The sequence below is a fragment of the Acanthochromis polyacanthus genome, chromosome 4 (genome assembly GCF_021347895.1).
Source record: "Acanthochromis polyacanthus isolate Apoly-LR-REF ecotype Palm Island chromosome 4, KAUST_Apoly_ChrSc, whole genome shotgun sequence".
NCBI lineage: Eukaryota > Metazoa > Chordata > Actinopteri > Pomacentridae > Acanthochromis > Acanthochromis polyacanthus.
The window spans coordinates 42,568,830-42,586,300 of record NC_067116.1 but is presented as its reverse complement, the minus strand read 5'-3'; the positions used below and the strand labels follow the sequence as shown (position 1 = coordinate 42,586,300).

The window sequence follows — 17,471 nt, the reverse complement described above, 5'->3', positions numbered from 1 at the left end:
ACATAAGGGAATAATTGTTTTTCCAACACTCGGCATCTCTATAACAGAATAGACGCCATGAAACAACCAACTGAACACTGTAATGGAACTAAAGGGCAGATCATAGTGGGGCCATATATCAGAGTCACACATCTATGAGTTAATGAGCTTGTCCCAGTCGTCCCGAAGGGTTTGATGAAGTTGGCGACATTTAAATGGATGGCGTCCATCCAGAGCTGCCAGGAACAGCTTCTTAGATGACAAACTGTGTAGTTGTGTGGATTAAAGTGCCTGGTTACAGACTAAAGTGACAGACCAGCATCCAGCTGCCAACAACATGTTCTCATCTTTCTCTTGTCATCTGTGGCATCGAGTTATTTAAATAAAGCTGCATTTTAAGGACATTTACAGTCACTGGTCGAAGGAGTGTCTGTGTGCTGGTCACACTATCTGATCACTGTGATTTAAAGTCACAGCTGACCAGAGCGCAGATTAACTCAAATGGAAAATTTGTCACTCAACCTCTTGTGCAGAGCTGGCTCAAGTCAAACCAGAGCAATGGAAATTAGATTTTAGAAACTTTTTCCTCCCAGTTTCTCACAGGGGTGTTTAAGTTTTGTTAATCAGTTTGAGTTTTTTTTTCATGAAAAACTTGGCGAAACATCAACTTCTTTCATAAATGTCTTGTTCTGCACATCACAGATCAACTGCTTCAAAGGAAATGAAAACAAAACTCTTACATTTTGATTTTTGCATCCAAAAATTTGAGATAAGCCTAAATTACAGCTACTTCTCTTTCCAGTCCCATCCTCACTATCTTAGCAGTTAATCGTCCTCTAATTTTATTGCAAACATTCCCCATAGCTGCGACGATAACTCCTAACATGCTAACAAACAAGTCTGAATATGCCTCTTCGCCCTGTCAGTGCTCATAGTTCTGGCTTGAACTTTCTAACAAGTCACATTCCAGCGTGGGAAGACCACAGGTACGAGGGTGGTGAGGAACAGAAGTGAAGAGAAAAAGGGATGAAAAAGAGAGAAAGACGTGAAGAAAGGAGGAGAAAGAAAAAACTGTGAGAGGGAAGGAAAACAAAAACAGCAAGAAGTAAACAATGGGGGTTCAACACTACGGGCTGCTGCTGCTGCTGCTGTGGCTCGACTGCCACCAGTGGATTACAGGTAGTGTGTCTGTGTTTGTGTATCTGAAGAGGAGGTATTTCCTCACACTGCAGCCTCGATAAGTGGGTTTGTTTGTAGTAGCCGTCTGTGTGTGTGTGTGTTGAAAACTGAAATTTTGCTCTGGTGGACAGGGTTTCTCCCGGGCTCGGACACGTTTCAACCTGTCTTCTCAGGAATGCTACAAAAAAAGGTGTCTCCATGCAAAACCCGACATCGATGCAGACGTTTGCTCCACTTAGTTATGATTAATGGGGTGCAGTCGCTTACTAAGGGATTAGTAAAGAGAGATTCACTCAGGAGGGGCAACGATGACTAATAATACAGTCTTCTCTGGCTGAAATCACAGTAGGCATTGAGTTGATTAGTTTGGGGTGGTCAGACTTTTGGTTTGATGCCATAAGAGGATAAAATCTCTAAAGAGAGTCTGGATTGAATTTGTGTTTAACAACGGGAAATAACAAACCCAGTGGATTCCATCCATCCATTCTCTATTCACCGCTTTATCCTCACTTGGGTCATGGGGGATGTTGGAGTCTATCCCAGCTGACTCGGGTGAAGGCAGGGGACACCCTGGACAGGTCACCTGTCTGTCACAGAGCTACATATACAGATGAACAATTACACTCGCATTCACACCTACGGACAATTTAGAGTAACCAATTAAACCTCAGCATATTTTTGGACTGTGGGAGGAAGCCGGAGTACCTGGAGAAAACCCACGCATGCACAGGGAGAACATGCAAACTCCATGCAGAAAGATCCCAGACCCACCCCGGGATTTGAACCGGGGATCTTCTTGCTGCAAGGCGAAAGTGCTAACCACTACACCACTGAGTAGCCCCCTGCAGATTCCATGTCAGTCTAATTATATGCTGACTGCAGACTCAAAAAGTCTAATAAAGCACACATTTCTGGAAAAAAATTATTTTTTAAATACGTTCTTTTCCTGGTACAATAAAATTCACAGAGTAAAGATGACTTATGCAGTGAAATAAGCTTCTTAATTTCAATTATCTATCATTTTTACAAGCCATTCTTTTACATGTTATGTGATTTTTATACACTGACAATTTTCAGTGAGTTGTAGCATCTGGTCTTACTGCAGGCTTCACATCAGTAAAGCTTACCAAATGTTAATTTGCCTTCAAACTCTAATATTAATATCTGAATAGAATAGTTATAAAAGAGCTTAACCACAATTCCATGCCCTACAAACACACCATGATGGGAAAACATATTTAAAAACACAAGATATGCTAATTGAAGAAAAGGTTTTTTACTGAGACATTTTAGGATCTTGTAAGTATAGCGCAGTGTCATTTGCATAGAGGCGGATTTTGCAGTTTGAGATGCTGCAGGCAAATAAACATAAATGATAAGAGTGGTTGGATTTATCTGGTTTCTACAAGCTTTGAAGCTTTGATACCGTTTCAACCGCACTTCATATTTTATTTATTTGTATCGTATTGTTTGAATATTAAATATCCTGTGTTTTAATATTCACATTGTCTGTGAATATTAAAACACTGCTAATTTATTAGCATGCAGAGCTTACAGTTACAATAAATGCTTTTTTAGTGTGGTTGTGACAACCCAGCTGTCCAGGGGCAGCTAGAAAGATAACAAAACCAGGTTGTTCTTGGCTTAGTAAAGCAATTTACAAACAAAAGGTGATAATACCACAACAAAAGCTAACTCAAATAACCAATTAAAACAAAATGAAGGCAAACAGAGTGACAAAATCAGCTAAAACAGAACAACAAGTGAAAACAATTAAACTCCTTAGCCAAATTTGAAGACACAGTAGCAACACCCATGTGACTAACCAAACCAACTAACAAATGTTTGCAAATTCAAAAAAAAAAGTTGCCTCAAAGCAAGCAACCATTTCTTAATGGCTACAGTAAACACAGAACATGAGGGATAACGAGTAATTTGTAAGATCAACAGCTGCTAACAGAAGTTATATATCGACGTGAAACGCAAAGACAAACAGCACCAAGGTGAGCTGTTCACATTAAATCACAGCTCACTGAGTGTAAGGTCAGCTGCAGATTTAAATCCCAGGTGTGGTGATTACTACAGTCTGGTTGGTGCAGGGAACTGAGTGTGGGCCAATCAGGTACGGCAGTAGGCGGGGAAAGGAACAAGGGCTGGAGAGTAGCGCTGTGTCCGAAATGGCATACTAACGTACTACTCATACTAAGTGTGACGTCAAAATAAGTATGTAGTGTGTTCACATTAGATAGTATGAAAAGATTGAGTACACGAGAAATTTTTTAAGTATGCGCAGTGACCAGACTAGTCATACTGAACCGCCCCATAATGCTTTGCGAGCTACTCACCGAAATGGAAGCCTCCGCGGGATCTGTGGCCGGACCGGGGCGATTTTTATTTTATTTTATGTGGTTAAGTAGTCATCCTAATCACCCCACAGATTTGAGAAATAGCCGTTTTCTGACTGTTTTAAATTTGTCAGACGCCTCACAACGTGCTACTGAATGCTAGCAGCTAGTTGCAGCAGCTCGCTTTGCATACAGAACAAGTAGCAGCTACCTCCAGTAGCCTGCCGCTACAATTGAAACGATTCGCATAATCTGGCTAATAACTGCATGAGGAGTGCCGGCTTGAAATTGCCACATTAATTATGCGACTGTTTGTTAGCGTAAAATCGACCTGAAGCCGGCATTCAGCCGAGATATTTGATAGCCATACTTCCGGTTTTTGTCATCGGAGGTATGAAATGCATTATGGGAAACGTAGTAGTATACTACAGTGTGAACGGTCGGCATTCTAATCATACTTATAGTACGTAGTATACAGTATATACTCATTGAGTATGTAGTATGTAGTACGTTAGTATGCGATTTCGGACAGCCTAGGTCTGGAGCTCCAAGACAATCATCCATGATTGGAGACAGGTGGGGTCTGAGGCATGCTCCCTAGCTGAGTTTATTCAAAAGTCTGTCCAAACCATCCCCCCACACTGAGGCTACAAGAACTCATCACATAAAGGAAAGCCCACAACCAGCAGAGGCCAGAACAGTGGTAATGGGTGAATTTTCAATATTTTAATCCAATAAATGCAGAACTCTCCAAACTCTGTAACATATTCACAATAGAGATGAGTAAGCAGAAAATTAGACTAAATAATCAGTAAAAACATTTAGAGAAGGACTATTATGAAGTGGAAACAATAACTGATTAAAAATGTTGCCTTTGTCTTGTAAATGAACTGTTCTTCTCTCCACCAGGTGCTGTGAGCAGCATCAGTCCATATATAAAGTATTATGAGGGCCTCTCATACGACAAGGAGGACCTTCACAGGAAGCACTTGAGAGCCAAGAGAGCTGCACAATCTCAGGATTATACTCTACATTTGGATTTCACTGCCTTTCACAGGTAAATTCACTTTTCTGTAACTTGTGCAGCTGCTTCTACAGCACAGTCTGTTTGAATTTATTATTTTATTTCTGTATGAACAAACTCTTTGTTCCCAAACCAATAAAACATGTCAACCATTAGTTAGTTATTAGTCCATATTTTCCAGCTGATGATGGATCTACTCACTTCCCAGAACACTACAAAGCTCTGAGTGCTGCTTTGATCTGTAAGCTCTTTGTGTTTTTTTGTCTCCCTCCAGAACTTTCCGTCTGCTTTTGAGACAAAATGCCGCAGAATTCTCCGAAAAATTCAGGGTGGTCAGTGAAAATGGTTCCACATCGGCTGACCTCTCCCACATATACTCAGGAACTCTACGGGGTGGGTATGATGCGAATATCTGAACTCCTGTGGGGCTGGAAACAATTTACCTGCCTTTGAATCAAATTAACGGACAATTTAGAAGCTATTACATCTTGAGCTCCAGGCTTTTTTTTTTTTTTTTTAAATTTTCCCCAAAATTTAGTAGCACACAGTTCCACAACTGTAAGACCAAACTGGACAACACTGGGCTCTATAGGTGAGAGACTGAAATATAATAAATGTTATGAGTTTTGAAAAACTCCTGGAAAAAGTCAAATTTTTTCTTCTGCCAAATCAAAGCTGTCACTCAAAGTGGCGTCATTATGCAGATGATACCTGGTCCTGGTAATGGGACCTCCTGGATGGAAAGAGTTAAAGACCTCCTACAATGAAAATCAATCAAGTTTATAACCTTGTTAATTTGTCGATACTGCGTTTTGGTTTTTTTTAAATATGGACACATCATAAGACAAATAAGCAGTCAACACCACAGCTGAGTGTTTTCCTCTTCTACAATCAACAAAAATATAAACGCAACACTTTTGTTTTTGCTCCCATTTTTTATAAGATGAACTCAAAGATCTAAAACTTTTTCCACATACACAATGTCACCATTTCTCTCAAAAAATTTTCACAAATCTGTCTAAATCTGTGATAGTGAGCACTTCTCCTTTGCTGAGATAATCCATCCCACCTCACAGGTGTGCCTTAGATTGCCCACAATAAAAGGCCACTCTGAAAGGTGCACTTTTAACGTCCTTCCTCTGTTTTTTTTTAATGTAACACTGTTCTGAATAGCAACATCCCCAAAACATCTTCAGAAAATTGCAGGTAAAGTGGTCCACCTTAATACAACAAATTACAGGAATCTTTTAATAAAACCCATTCTTTCTTCTAGGACCTTGCAAATATTTAGAAAACATTTCTTGAATGTTGGCTTGAAAATATTCTTCTTTTGTTACAACATTCCTCTTTTGAAAGTTAAAACATTCTCAGTCAACTTTTAACCTCACGGAAACATTATTTGGAATGATAAATATCCTTAAAACATTCTTTGAACATTAGATTAAAATGTTTTCTTTCAAACATTATTAGAACTTGTAGGTGATGTTGGCAAATGTAGTGGGAACATTTCCAGCTTGATAGGATTCTTCTTCATAATCTGGTTCAAACTTTAGTGGCTGAATAACTCCACTTACAACTTCCTAACATGCAGCCAAGAGCAGTTTTACAGTGTTTGAAGAGAGCTGATGGTGAGCTGGAGTGCTTGAGCTGCAGCAAACAGAGGAGCAGAACTGTCGATGAAGGCAGTGAGCTGAATAAATCTGCAGATTCTAGAGGAAGCAACATTGTAAAATTATGTTTAAGTCATTGTAAGGCACGGCGGAATCATTTTCATGAAAAAAAATCTTCTCAATATGTAATTTTGATGCACAGAAATTAGCTTTCATAGCTTTAATCAATGAGAAAATAGGATTCTAGTCACAATAGTTATTCATAATCTTTTCTTCGTAGTTTGGATCAGACATCTGGATAAACATCTTGTGGAAAAACACTCTGATTAAAGTAAAACCTCCTGGAACCGCCAGATTTGATGTGATTCAATTCATAGCTTTCTCACGTCAAAACTGACTGCTGCCTCTCATCATCAGGTTTTTTATCTGTTCACTCTATCAATCTGTTTCTACCTGTTAGTTTTCTGTTATCTCTTATTCAGTTTCGTCTTTCCAATCCTGACATGTTATCTCTCTTGACCTGGACTTTCAGGGGAACATGGTTCTTCCTGCTATGGATCCATGTTACAGGGTCAGTTTGAGGGAACCATTCACACTGACAACGGGACTTTCCACGTAGAACCAGCCTATAGATACACCAGCAACCCGACAGATCATCACTCCATAATCTACCACGAGGACGACATGAGTAAGACTGCTTTTGTTTTCTAGTCTTGAAGAATATCTTTGCTAAAGACGTCTCAGCACTCAAGCTTTAACTGGCTCTCTTGTAATTGTCCCTCAGTGTCCAGGATCATAAAACAAACCTGACGTTTGTGCATTAGGAGAACGAAAGCGTCCAAATGACACCCCATAACCTCAGCTGATTTTCCTGGCCTTTTGCAGATGTTGGGAAAGGGCACAAAAAGAAATGCCTCGCTACATTAGAGCTCCCTGAACATTGTAATCCACAGCTCTTTTGGCAGACTCACAGAAAGACAAACAACTACAGCAAAACACAACTTCTCTGCTGTTTTTAAATCCCCATTCTTCTTGTCTCATGCAGTATCTGCAGCCTCCAGGTTAAGTTCAAGCTAAGGTGACAAGGAGTCATTGAACCCTGTGATCAGAGTGGAGTTATAATATAACTGCTCAGCCTATAGAGCTCTGGCGGGGGGGCTGGGGCCCTCTGTGCTTGGGCGTTGGCCAAAGCAAAGATAAAACCAAGATGGCGGGACTTTTGTAAGAGGAGTGGACCACAGAGGCTAAAGTCATGAGGAAGGTATGAATGTGAAAGAGGAGTGGAAGGCTAAAGAGGTTCAGTGCAATGGCAGCAGTAGGTAGAAGGATGTCACTTTGAGAAGAAAATCTAAGCATGTTGAGGGTTCTGCAGGGTTTGATGGCCTTAGAGACGGTTTCTACGGCAACACATTAAAGTCAACTCTTAGTTTGGCTTACGATTGCGCTCATGACTTGGCCAGATGGCAGTCGTCATGGATCAAAATGCATGTGTGTGTTTCTGTCTGCGTGCATGCTACAGCTGCGCGTGCATATTTTGCATTAGTGTTAGACTATTTCCAAGAAAACATTTTCCTGGAAACACGGTTCGGTCGGTGCCAGAACCCTCCTGTGTTTGTCCTTAAGTCCACACAGACTCGGTGGCTGCCTTCCTCCCTGCTCCCCCGCCATTTCTTCAGCCCCTTTCAAAAAAATCTGTCGCAAAACTTTACATTAGATAGCAGCTGACAACATCCTGTTCTTTCATTCACCGGCCAGCATATCTGCAGGAAACTGGGAACGATTTGGCTCATGATAAATTTTAGTAAACAATCAATGCCTACGTACAAAAGGGGGTAAATTGGGACAAGAAACGGTGACATAATGCGTCGACTCCTGTGTGTATTTCCACTTCCTGTGGTTGTCGTCTGGAGACAACAAAGGTTGTACGAGGAATTTTCTGTCCCTTGAGATGTTGGATGTCATGAGGTCTACGAGGTTCAGGACATAGGACGGGGCCAAGGGCGGCCATTTTGAGAAAACTACAGTTTGGCGGCATGCGGACACCTGCAACAATCTGCTTGTTATGCTTTAAAATCAAATATTATCCTACGATTAATTGTACAATGATGAGTTGTAGTTTGTTATTCTAATATTTGGTCATATTATGTTTGTGTTGTCTATTTATTTCTGATGAAGTGTCTTATAACTTATCTGAGAACTTAACTGACTATTCATTGATTGATTTCAGTCTGATTAGGTTACTGAAAGTTTCTTACTTTAAGTTTCAGTGAATAGTGGATGTTGAAACAACAAAGAAATGAAACAATTCCCGATACAAACACAGAAAATGGGATTAAACCAAGCCCATTAAAGTTTTTCACATGATGCCGTCTGATCTTAGTATTAGTGGGGACTGAACAAAAAGGAAAATATAGGCCAATTTTCTCAGATTTTAATTTTAGCGTTTAAAACAGAAACAGGAAAATGGACCCTCTAGAATATTTATTACTTTCCAGCTACAGAAATGAGGGTCCACTCGTGCATAAATGTGAACAAAGTCTTTTCTTCTTCAATCCATACAACAAACACAATTAACATGCAGCTGCTCCAGTGTTCAAAAACCCTTTGTTCTTTCAGGGGTCAAACACCTGACCACCCAATGTCCATACTGTAGATAATAATTCTGCTTACTCCATAATATTTGGCTCCTACAGTCACATTTTCTTTTATTTTTTCCTTTGTTTTAGGTACTTTACAGTAGGACAGATCATACTTCTGCACTCTGATCTACCTTGATTATGAGGATGCATATCAGTTTTCACTGTCTGTTATATCCGTTTTATTAAACCCAGATTTATACTGGAAGCCATACCCATTTTAACTAATTTTTGAGGTGATCTGAAATTGCTTTAATCTATAATCCTTCCACTCTCTCTGTCTGCAGTGAAACTACGCCTAAGTTCATGTGACTTTCCCTTTGAAGGTTCACATCACTATGAATGATGGCTAACTATTAACCTCATATTTTCGTTAGTAATAAATTCACGCACGGTTTCTTTATAGCAGGAAATCTCTTAATGTTTAACTGCAAGGTTCTCAATTGCTCTGTCAAACTGAAAGGGGTTTTACAAACATTTTTCCCTCAATACTGGTACAGTAGCAGCCTCTGGGGAGTCTTGTGGGGGGTTTCTACTGGAATATGGTGTTCTGTTGCAAGACAACTGGTCACAAATTGGGACATATTTCCCGGAGGTGTTGTGCAAGGTTTCCAGTGGTGTCCGATTCTGTTTGTAAGATTCATAGACGGGATCACAGTCGGGGTGAGGATGGTGTCTGGTCTGGGGATCTGAGACTCTGTTTTTTGCAGATGATGTGGTTCTGTTGGCTCTCAGACTGTGACCTTCAGCGCACACGGGGTGGCTTGCAGCTGAATCTCCAAATCTGAGGCCACAGTTTTCTGCTGGAAACTGTTAGATTGCTCTCTGTAGCTTGGTTGTTGACCCAAGCAAAAGAATTTCGCCGTGTCTCGGGATATTTTTCAAGTGTGACATGAAAACAGAGCTTGACCTGAACAGACAAACTGGGGTAGCGTTGGCAGTAATGTGGCGTTGTACTGGACTGTGTGGTGAAGAGGGTTTCTATTCATCAGTGGGTCTTTGTTTTGACCCTCACCTGTGATCATGACCTCTGGATAGTGAGGAATGTGGTTGTGGATACAAGTCACCAAAAACTTTCCTCCGTAATGTAGGATGAGAAACTCTGACATCTGGAGGCAGCTTGGAGTAGAATCACTGCTCTTTTGCATCAAAAGCAGCTAGCTGAATTGGTCAAATATTTCATTAAGATGCCTTCCTTTGGAGGTTTTCTGGGCATGGCCAACTCGCAGGAGTTCTCGAGGTCTACCCATAATTGCAGGAGGAATTATGTATCTCATCTGGCCTGTGAACACCTTTGGATCACTGACTAGGAGCTATAAAATTTCTTGGCAAGCAGACTCCAGGAATGCCCAGTTTAGCCCACTGTGACCCAACCCGAGATAAGTGTAAGGCAACAGAAATCTCAGTGTGTCTCTTGGAAAGAGTCAATAAATTTTTCCCTGAGATTGCACACTAAAGCAACTCTGTCAAGTATTCAGTTTAACCATCACATAAACTGTCCTTCAAACATCTGTTTCTTCATCACGTTCATTGCCAAACTGCAAACAAACCTTGGAGGATTGGAGCATTATCTCTGACACTGGTTGACCTCTCGTTGTTGCAGCAATGAAATAAAGATTATCAGTGTCTCGTGTTGGGGCCACAGCTGTGTTGCATTCACAGGTCTGGATTAGTGGCATCCTGATAAGTGCAAGAAAAGGCTATCGCATAAAGATAACCATGCACTGAAATAAAGTAGCAGGATTTCCATGCCTCATTCCAAGCTAATATTCAGGAAGTCATACAAAACTGAAATGCAACTTCAGCTCTATAGGATTCATAAATTACATAAATTGGGAGTTTGTTTAAAGGGGATATCTGTACTGCATGAGGTCGACAACTTCCCACCAAGTGTCCAAATTAAATTATTTAACAGAACTGTGGGTTGTTGTGTTTCAAAACATCTTTGAATAACTGGTAGATCTGAGCAATGGGCCTGTTTTCATGAGTAATGCTGAGCACTCCTACAGACAGCTTCCATGACGTTGTTTTGGCACAAAAACTGACCACAGTGGAGTCTGGGTAAACTGGGAGGATGTCTAAATGACCAAAGTGTCATTTATTAGGCACTTGAGCAGTGACTTTATAGCAATAGTGGAGGTGTACCACAATTCCTGGGATAAAAATAGGTATTTTATTACTCTTGTTTTGTTTTAGCCACTGCTATACCTTCCTTTAAAACACCAAGGAAATAATGCACAACAGCACAAATCAAAGGTCCATATTTTGATCCTTTTTGGGAAATTAACCCTTTAAGCTTCAGTCAATTCCAGCCATTTTCAGTACAAAAAAATCGCTAATATTCTATTTTTAAATAAAAAAAATTACGAAAAATACAGGGAATATTGGACGCGCATCGCAAGGTGCATTTCCTTGAAAACGACCGATTCGTGGATTTTATACCGACTTCAGAACATGTTTTGGACAAAACAGTTTACTGGCTTGTGTTGTCTGGATGTAAAAGGTTGGATTATGGCCGTTTTTTGTGGAATCTTTTTTCTGTGCGTAATAATGAACCCGGAAATGTGAGTCGCGCTGTGTGCGTTGAAGCCGTGTATAGAGAACGGATGGATGGATATTCGTTTTTGTCGGACAAATGTGTTTTTCTCACCCGCTGTGGTAATCACATCTGAAAGTGGTTTATACCGGCGGATTCATGAGAATCTAAGCTTTCCATCGGCGTATAGTGTTTGTATAATCGTGTTTGCAGCCATCGGACATTCTTGAAATTCCTATGCAAATTAGTAAGTGTACCGCCGGCGGTACACCTACGACGCACTGAAGCGTAAAGGGTTAAGCAAAGTCTCACAGGTCCACAGAATGGATCTTTTGTTGAGTTCAAAATACTGCAAAGATTGTGAATTCAACCACGACTACATAACTCCTGGTTTTAGTCCTGTTTGTGTGTATAGCTTTAAATCCAGGCTGTCCCCGCCCCCTTCAGTAAGAAGACTCTCTCTGTGATTGACTACACAGAGCAAAACACTTGATCTCATGGTAGCCAACACACACCCGATTTCTAGCTTTCTCTCTGAGCAACCATTTGACATGAAAATATCCCTGAGTTCACATCACACCTGTTGTTTTTAACTTGTGTTTGAATTTATCAGACAACATTGTGGCTGTCAAGAAGTAGCATAGACAAGTAGGAAGTGACTGCTGGTCTATAAAATGTAGTCTTAATGGCCTGTGTTTCAGTCACTATTTCATACTTGTTCTACTATCTAACAGCAGAAACAGAGAAATCTATTAGAGAATAACTTTCTAAGGAATTCAGCAGTGTTATAATGCAGTTTGTGAGCACAGAGAGCAGGAGAGAAGCTAACAGATATAAACAGCAGATGAGTTTTGGTTGAACTAGGACACAACAGGTGACATGGAAACACAATAGCACACTCAGTGCTTGGTAATTGGTTTCAAAATAAAACTTCTACCATTTCTGAATGTTCCTCGGTGTTACAGTTTCCACAGAGCTCGGATGTACCACCAACCATCATAAACCAACATACCAAAGCTAATAGCAATGTTAGCAACATTATCCCACAGTGTTCTAACATGGCATGAATAATAACAGTAATCCACTGGGTGTTCAGCTCCTTCGATGCTGGGAGTGCACAAAAACTCTTGTGTTCACTCTTGCAGCTTTACTTGGGGCTCAGATTCTCAATGGCTTGTAAAACTGGGAGGTTATGTAGTCGTTAAAGGGCCTGAAGAATGGCAAAAGTAAATGTATTCACATCTTTAACTTTTACTTTACACCTCCAAGTTTATACCAATTACAAAACCCAATAAAATGGGTTTTCATTACACAGACCTTTGAAGATTTAAACGTTGATGTAGTTGTCATACTCAAAGCTGCATTAAGATCTCAGGCTCTGGAATAAGTTTTCTTCTCCTTTCCAACAGCCCCTGGTAATGCGACTGTTGGCTGAAATGAGACGCTGATTTTTCATGTGGGAAAATCTTTTTCTGCACAGCAGTTTGTCATGGATTAAAAAGTGGTTGTGATCACCAGATTCAGTTATTTATGGTCTCTGGAGAAGTTTGTCAGTTTGGCTTTTGTCAGTTGGGCTTAGCAAATCAGAAAGCTTTATCCCCTGCAAAAACGAGATGCATCGACAACCTGAGAGAAAAAGACGGAGCGAACATGAGCGAGTTGACAGGTCTGGAAATAATTTTGTCAGTAGGTCGACGCATGCCATATAGGTCTCCACTTCTACCCCCCACCCCAACTCATGGCATGTATAGAATGAATTGCAGATCAGTGATTGGCTGGAAGAGTTTGGGAGGATGGTGTGATCCAATCATGTGTTGCCATCTCCCATTGCTGACCCACAGAGAGAGAACTGGTGACAGAGAGCGTCACACTTTGAAGTTCTTATGGGTCAGCAGTTAACTGGCAAAGCGCTGCCTGATTCTGTTGCTCTCAAATGACATGTGAGAGTGATTATAATGCCATGTGACTCTACTGTAAATGTGGAATTCAAACATCTTTTTTTTCCTGTGTATTAATGCCACTGCAACAGTGTGTTTTCTGTTTGGTTTGACCACAGTCTTTGTTAAATAATCCACTGAAACATGTGGCAGCATTACTTTACATTTACATCTTTACATCCATGTTTATGTGCAGCTTCCCCACAATCCTTGACCATAAGCCGAATACAGTCTGTTGCAATGTGAAGTCCTTCTGACCTTTTGCATTTTTGTGAAATTCTGCGGCTTTTTCAGCGCAGCCGGATGGACCAATCCATGCAAACGTAACAAATGTCTCCCCCGACTGCAGATCTGTCACTCTTGCATCAGTGTGAACGAGGCAGATGTCCCAGAGGTGTTGCAAATCACGGCTAGCGTTGTTGTTTTAGTGAAATCAAACCAGCAGCCATCCCGGTGTTTCCACAGGCCGCTCCGTCACCCCCCACAGACCACCGCTCTGCTTTCCAAATGCGGGTTTTCTATTTATAACGTGTCTGAGAATGTCAGAACGTTGGTGGCTCAACGTGATGCTCGGTGAGCGCTTCAACTATTAAACGTCTTTTAAACCTTTTCGGAAGAAAGAAATGGCTATTAAAGTTTATGACAACCTTGAAATAAAACCTTTGTAAATGTGATGAATTTAAACCAGAGATGGTTCTTCATATTGATGCAAGTGAAGAACTTTTTCTAGCTCCTCGATGAACCTTTTAGCAAAAAGTTTGAGAGAAAGAGCCACAAAAAACTGACAATATAAATGGAGCTCCAAGGAAAATTAGCAGAAACGGATTGTTTAAGGACCTAGTTTCAATATAGTTCCATAAAGAACCACCTTTTAGAGGTCTGATTTTCAAATTAAATGCCTCTTTGAGCATTAAAAATCTATTTTGTGTAGGTTTTAAAAATGTCAACGTTAGAAAGTAACACTAATACAAAATCGGTGACCATGAAGAGGAACACAGACCCCTAAAACCATAAATTATCTTGTGGGTCCAACTTCAAATCATGAAACGCTGAATGTATCTGAAAGCAGTAGACATACTTATTTAAGTGTAAATGTGACAATTTTCAGATTTTCTTGGCTCCTACTAGAATATGTTTTATAATCTGGACTGTTCTTCAGACAGAAAAAATATTACTGGATGCCAACTTATTTTTTTTCTGTTACTACAGAAATGACGTAAACAAAGATATATAATGTTGTAAATAAAATCAAAATCCATGCAAAATTTCAGTTTGAGGGCCTCAATCCCATAATTTATCATGCTGTTAAATGTAGTTACATTTTGAGAGCACTTTACTCATTTCTGCCAGTGCTGTTTTTGATTTATTCCATTTAATAAACTGAATTGTGTCCTGCTGTTTTTGGCATCTTATCTTTTGCGTTTTAATTTTTCACCTTTGCCTGTAAAATGCTTTGAATAACCTTTGTGTATGAGTAGGTGCTCCATAAAGACACCTGCTTGTAAACATATAATATGTTCTATTGTGGTAGTAAACTATAAATTGTGACCTTATTTAGCTGCTGAATAAACCAGACATCCCACGATCTTTATTTTGCATCAGGTGGCTTCACTTCGTCCTCTCGTGTTTACAAGGCCTTGAATTGTAGGGAGAATTCCAAGCAAACAAACCCTCATTAAATGTTTTTGATTGTACAATGCTGTGGCAAACATTGTAAAAGTCTCCTATGTGGCAAGATTTCTATTTGCCAAATATTCCCACATATTCAGAGTACTTCTAAAGCACAGCATGGTTCATCTCTCCTATCAGCTGGAGATCCTCCCCAGTCTTTGTTTAAACTGGTACAACACACTCACCAAGCAGCACGCTTATCCAAACACAAACATTCAAAGATTGTTTGTGTTTTTGATTATAAAGATCAGACTGTGACACATCACAACTCATTGTCTGTTCATATAAAAGTCTTGCATACTGTGGGGGAAAAAAAGAAAACAGGAATGTTTTGTCTAAACAGATTGTCCATGTTACATTAAATTATACAGAAAAACAAGTAAAATTGCAGAAAAATGTACTCATAATTGATGTTCACATTAAAAATGCTCAATTTTACAAATGGTGATTATTTCTTTACAGCATTTGACTGTAAAATTACACCTTTTTTTATTGTATAAAAATTATATTAAAAAAACGTGCCATTATTTCAAAGAAGAACTTGCTAAGGATTAAATATACGATAAATTAGTTGTTGAACTGTTATTTTACATGTTAAATTGCTGATAAAATCTAGTAAAATCACCATTATTAATGATCAATGTTGATTATACTGATGGTGAAAAAGGAAAAAAAAGCAAACTTGTATGATTTTGTTGCGTTAAATTTGCTCGTTTACAACATTTGACTGTAAAATTTTAAAATTATTCTTCTCAAATTTAAAAAAATAGAATGAAATAAAATTATTTCAAGATATTTGTGGTTATTTGAAAAGATTTTTGCACATTAAAGATGGAATAAATGGTAAATAGTTTATTTGTGTGTCATTTACAGATTTTCCCTGTTTTACTAAGTTGGAGATAATATCTAATATAATTTTAACTATCATTATTAATTTATTTATTGACTCATAAATGTATCTTTAAATAACAGTGGCAGTAATTACAATGTGTCTGTTCAAATCGTGAAAAATATGATTGTTTTTCAGATATTTGCCTTTTATTTTGAAAGTTTTTAACAGTTTCTGGCCCCTTCCTGCCACATTTCACTGTTTTCAAAGAATTATTCTTACAGTGTAGAAGATGCATAGAAGATAAGATAAATGAATGACAACTAGTTGAACCAACCTCAAATCTGATCTCTGTTCAGTTATTTAAATAATACATATTTTTATAGGTGCCTTTCAAAACAAAGTACGACACCGTACAAAGTAAATGACGGTAAAACGCACCCACAATATAAAACTTTAGGATGTAAAAAGCTTGAAAGAAGGAAACTTACCAATATAAAAAACATGTATGATTGTTGGAGGCCACTAACTGAATGAACACATTTGATGGAATAATTGTTCTCGACAGTGTTTGTAAAACCACAAAGTAGATTAAATATTCTACGTTTGTGTATAAATCTGTATTTCTGTGCTCATTTTTTCAGTCCTGCCCAACGTGACGTCTGGCCCTGGTGGATTTTGTGGTGCAGAACATCTAAACATCCTCACCCAAAACCTCAGACTCAATCAGGTAGGACAGTCCAGACATAACCTCACGAAAACACACTTTTAAACACTCTCTAGGTTTCTGTCATCACCCTCAAAATGTCCTCCTCTGTCTTCCATTTATACCCAAATAACTCCACAACCCATAAATGCTCCTTGGAGAAAGCTCACTAATGTGTCTGATTCATCCGTTTTAACTGACCAACTTTATGTTCGTTTTTTTCAATCGCTCACTTTTATTGAGCCTGTTGAGTCATCAGGAGTAAATGACAGGTTATAAGTCCAGAGGGATGACAGAATACATGTCAGGTTCAAGAAAACACGACTGTGTCCTGCTGAGGGTCGAGCTGCTTCTTTCCAGGAGACCTTGACTGTGTCGTAAAATGATAAAAACAGGCGTTATGAACATCTGCCGCATGTATTAAGCTAATCTGTCCCTTGGGTACGGTGTTAATGGTCGACCTTTGACCAACTGGGTGGTGGTTTTGGTGCCTATTGTTGTTATGATATAGGTATGGATCCATTTTTACCGACATGCCTGCCGGTGGAGATCACTTCCACTGTTCGGTCTTGAAATGTCCTGAGCAGATGTGGGTTTTTTTTTTCCAAGTTGTGTTCCTGCAGCAACACGTCCACATCTCAAACCGGGACTCCAACACAGAGTCAACATTTCAATGTGTTGCAATGTTTGCATCCGATGAGTTTGTTGGTTTTTCACCTACATAAAAGGCAAACTATTTACCGAATCACATGTGAGAATCGAACACTTCATGTTGACTTTGCAGGCTGAATCATCAGAGCGTCCTTCTGTCCTTCCTGTCTTTGGTTTTTAATCCACAGGAGGCGCCAGTGAGCCGCTCAAGGAGAACATTAGACGAGTCAAAGACCAGCTGCCTGCTGCACCTCCACGCTGACCACCTCTACTACAAGAGGTTCAAGTCTGTTGAAGGTGTTGTAGCTCAGGTGATTCATTCCAAACTGTCATATTCCCTATATCTATTAAGTTTTCTTGACAATTAC

General features: G+C 39.5%; 1 protein-coding gene across 1 annotated transcript in view; it reads left to right on the top strand.

Annotated features, from left to right (window-relative positions):
- Positions 1–1,091: 1,091 nt before the first annotated feature.
- The window catches only part of si:ch1073-396h14.1 (disintegrin and metalloproteinase domain-containing protein 10), a 43,980-nt gene continuing 27,600 nt past the window's right edge, over positions 1,092–17,471 (top strand). The window contains exons 1-6 of the mRNA XM_022194296.2: positions 1,092–1,171; positions 4,423–4,560; positions 4,802–4,920; positions 6,670–6,825; positions 16,391–16,476; positions 17,295–17,414. Coding sequence (XP_022049988.2) covers positions 1,092–1,171; positions 4,423–4,560; positions 4,802–4,920; positions 6,670–6,825; positions 16,391–16,476; positions 17,295–17,414 — 699 coding nt within the window. The remainder of the gene's footprint in view (positions 1,172–4,422; positions 4,561–4,801; positions 4,921–6,669; positions 6,826–16,390; positions 16,477–17,294; positions 17,415–17,471) is intronic.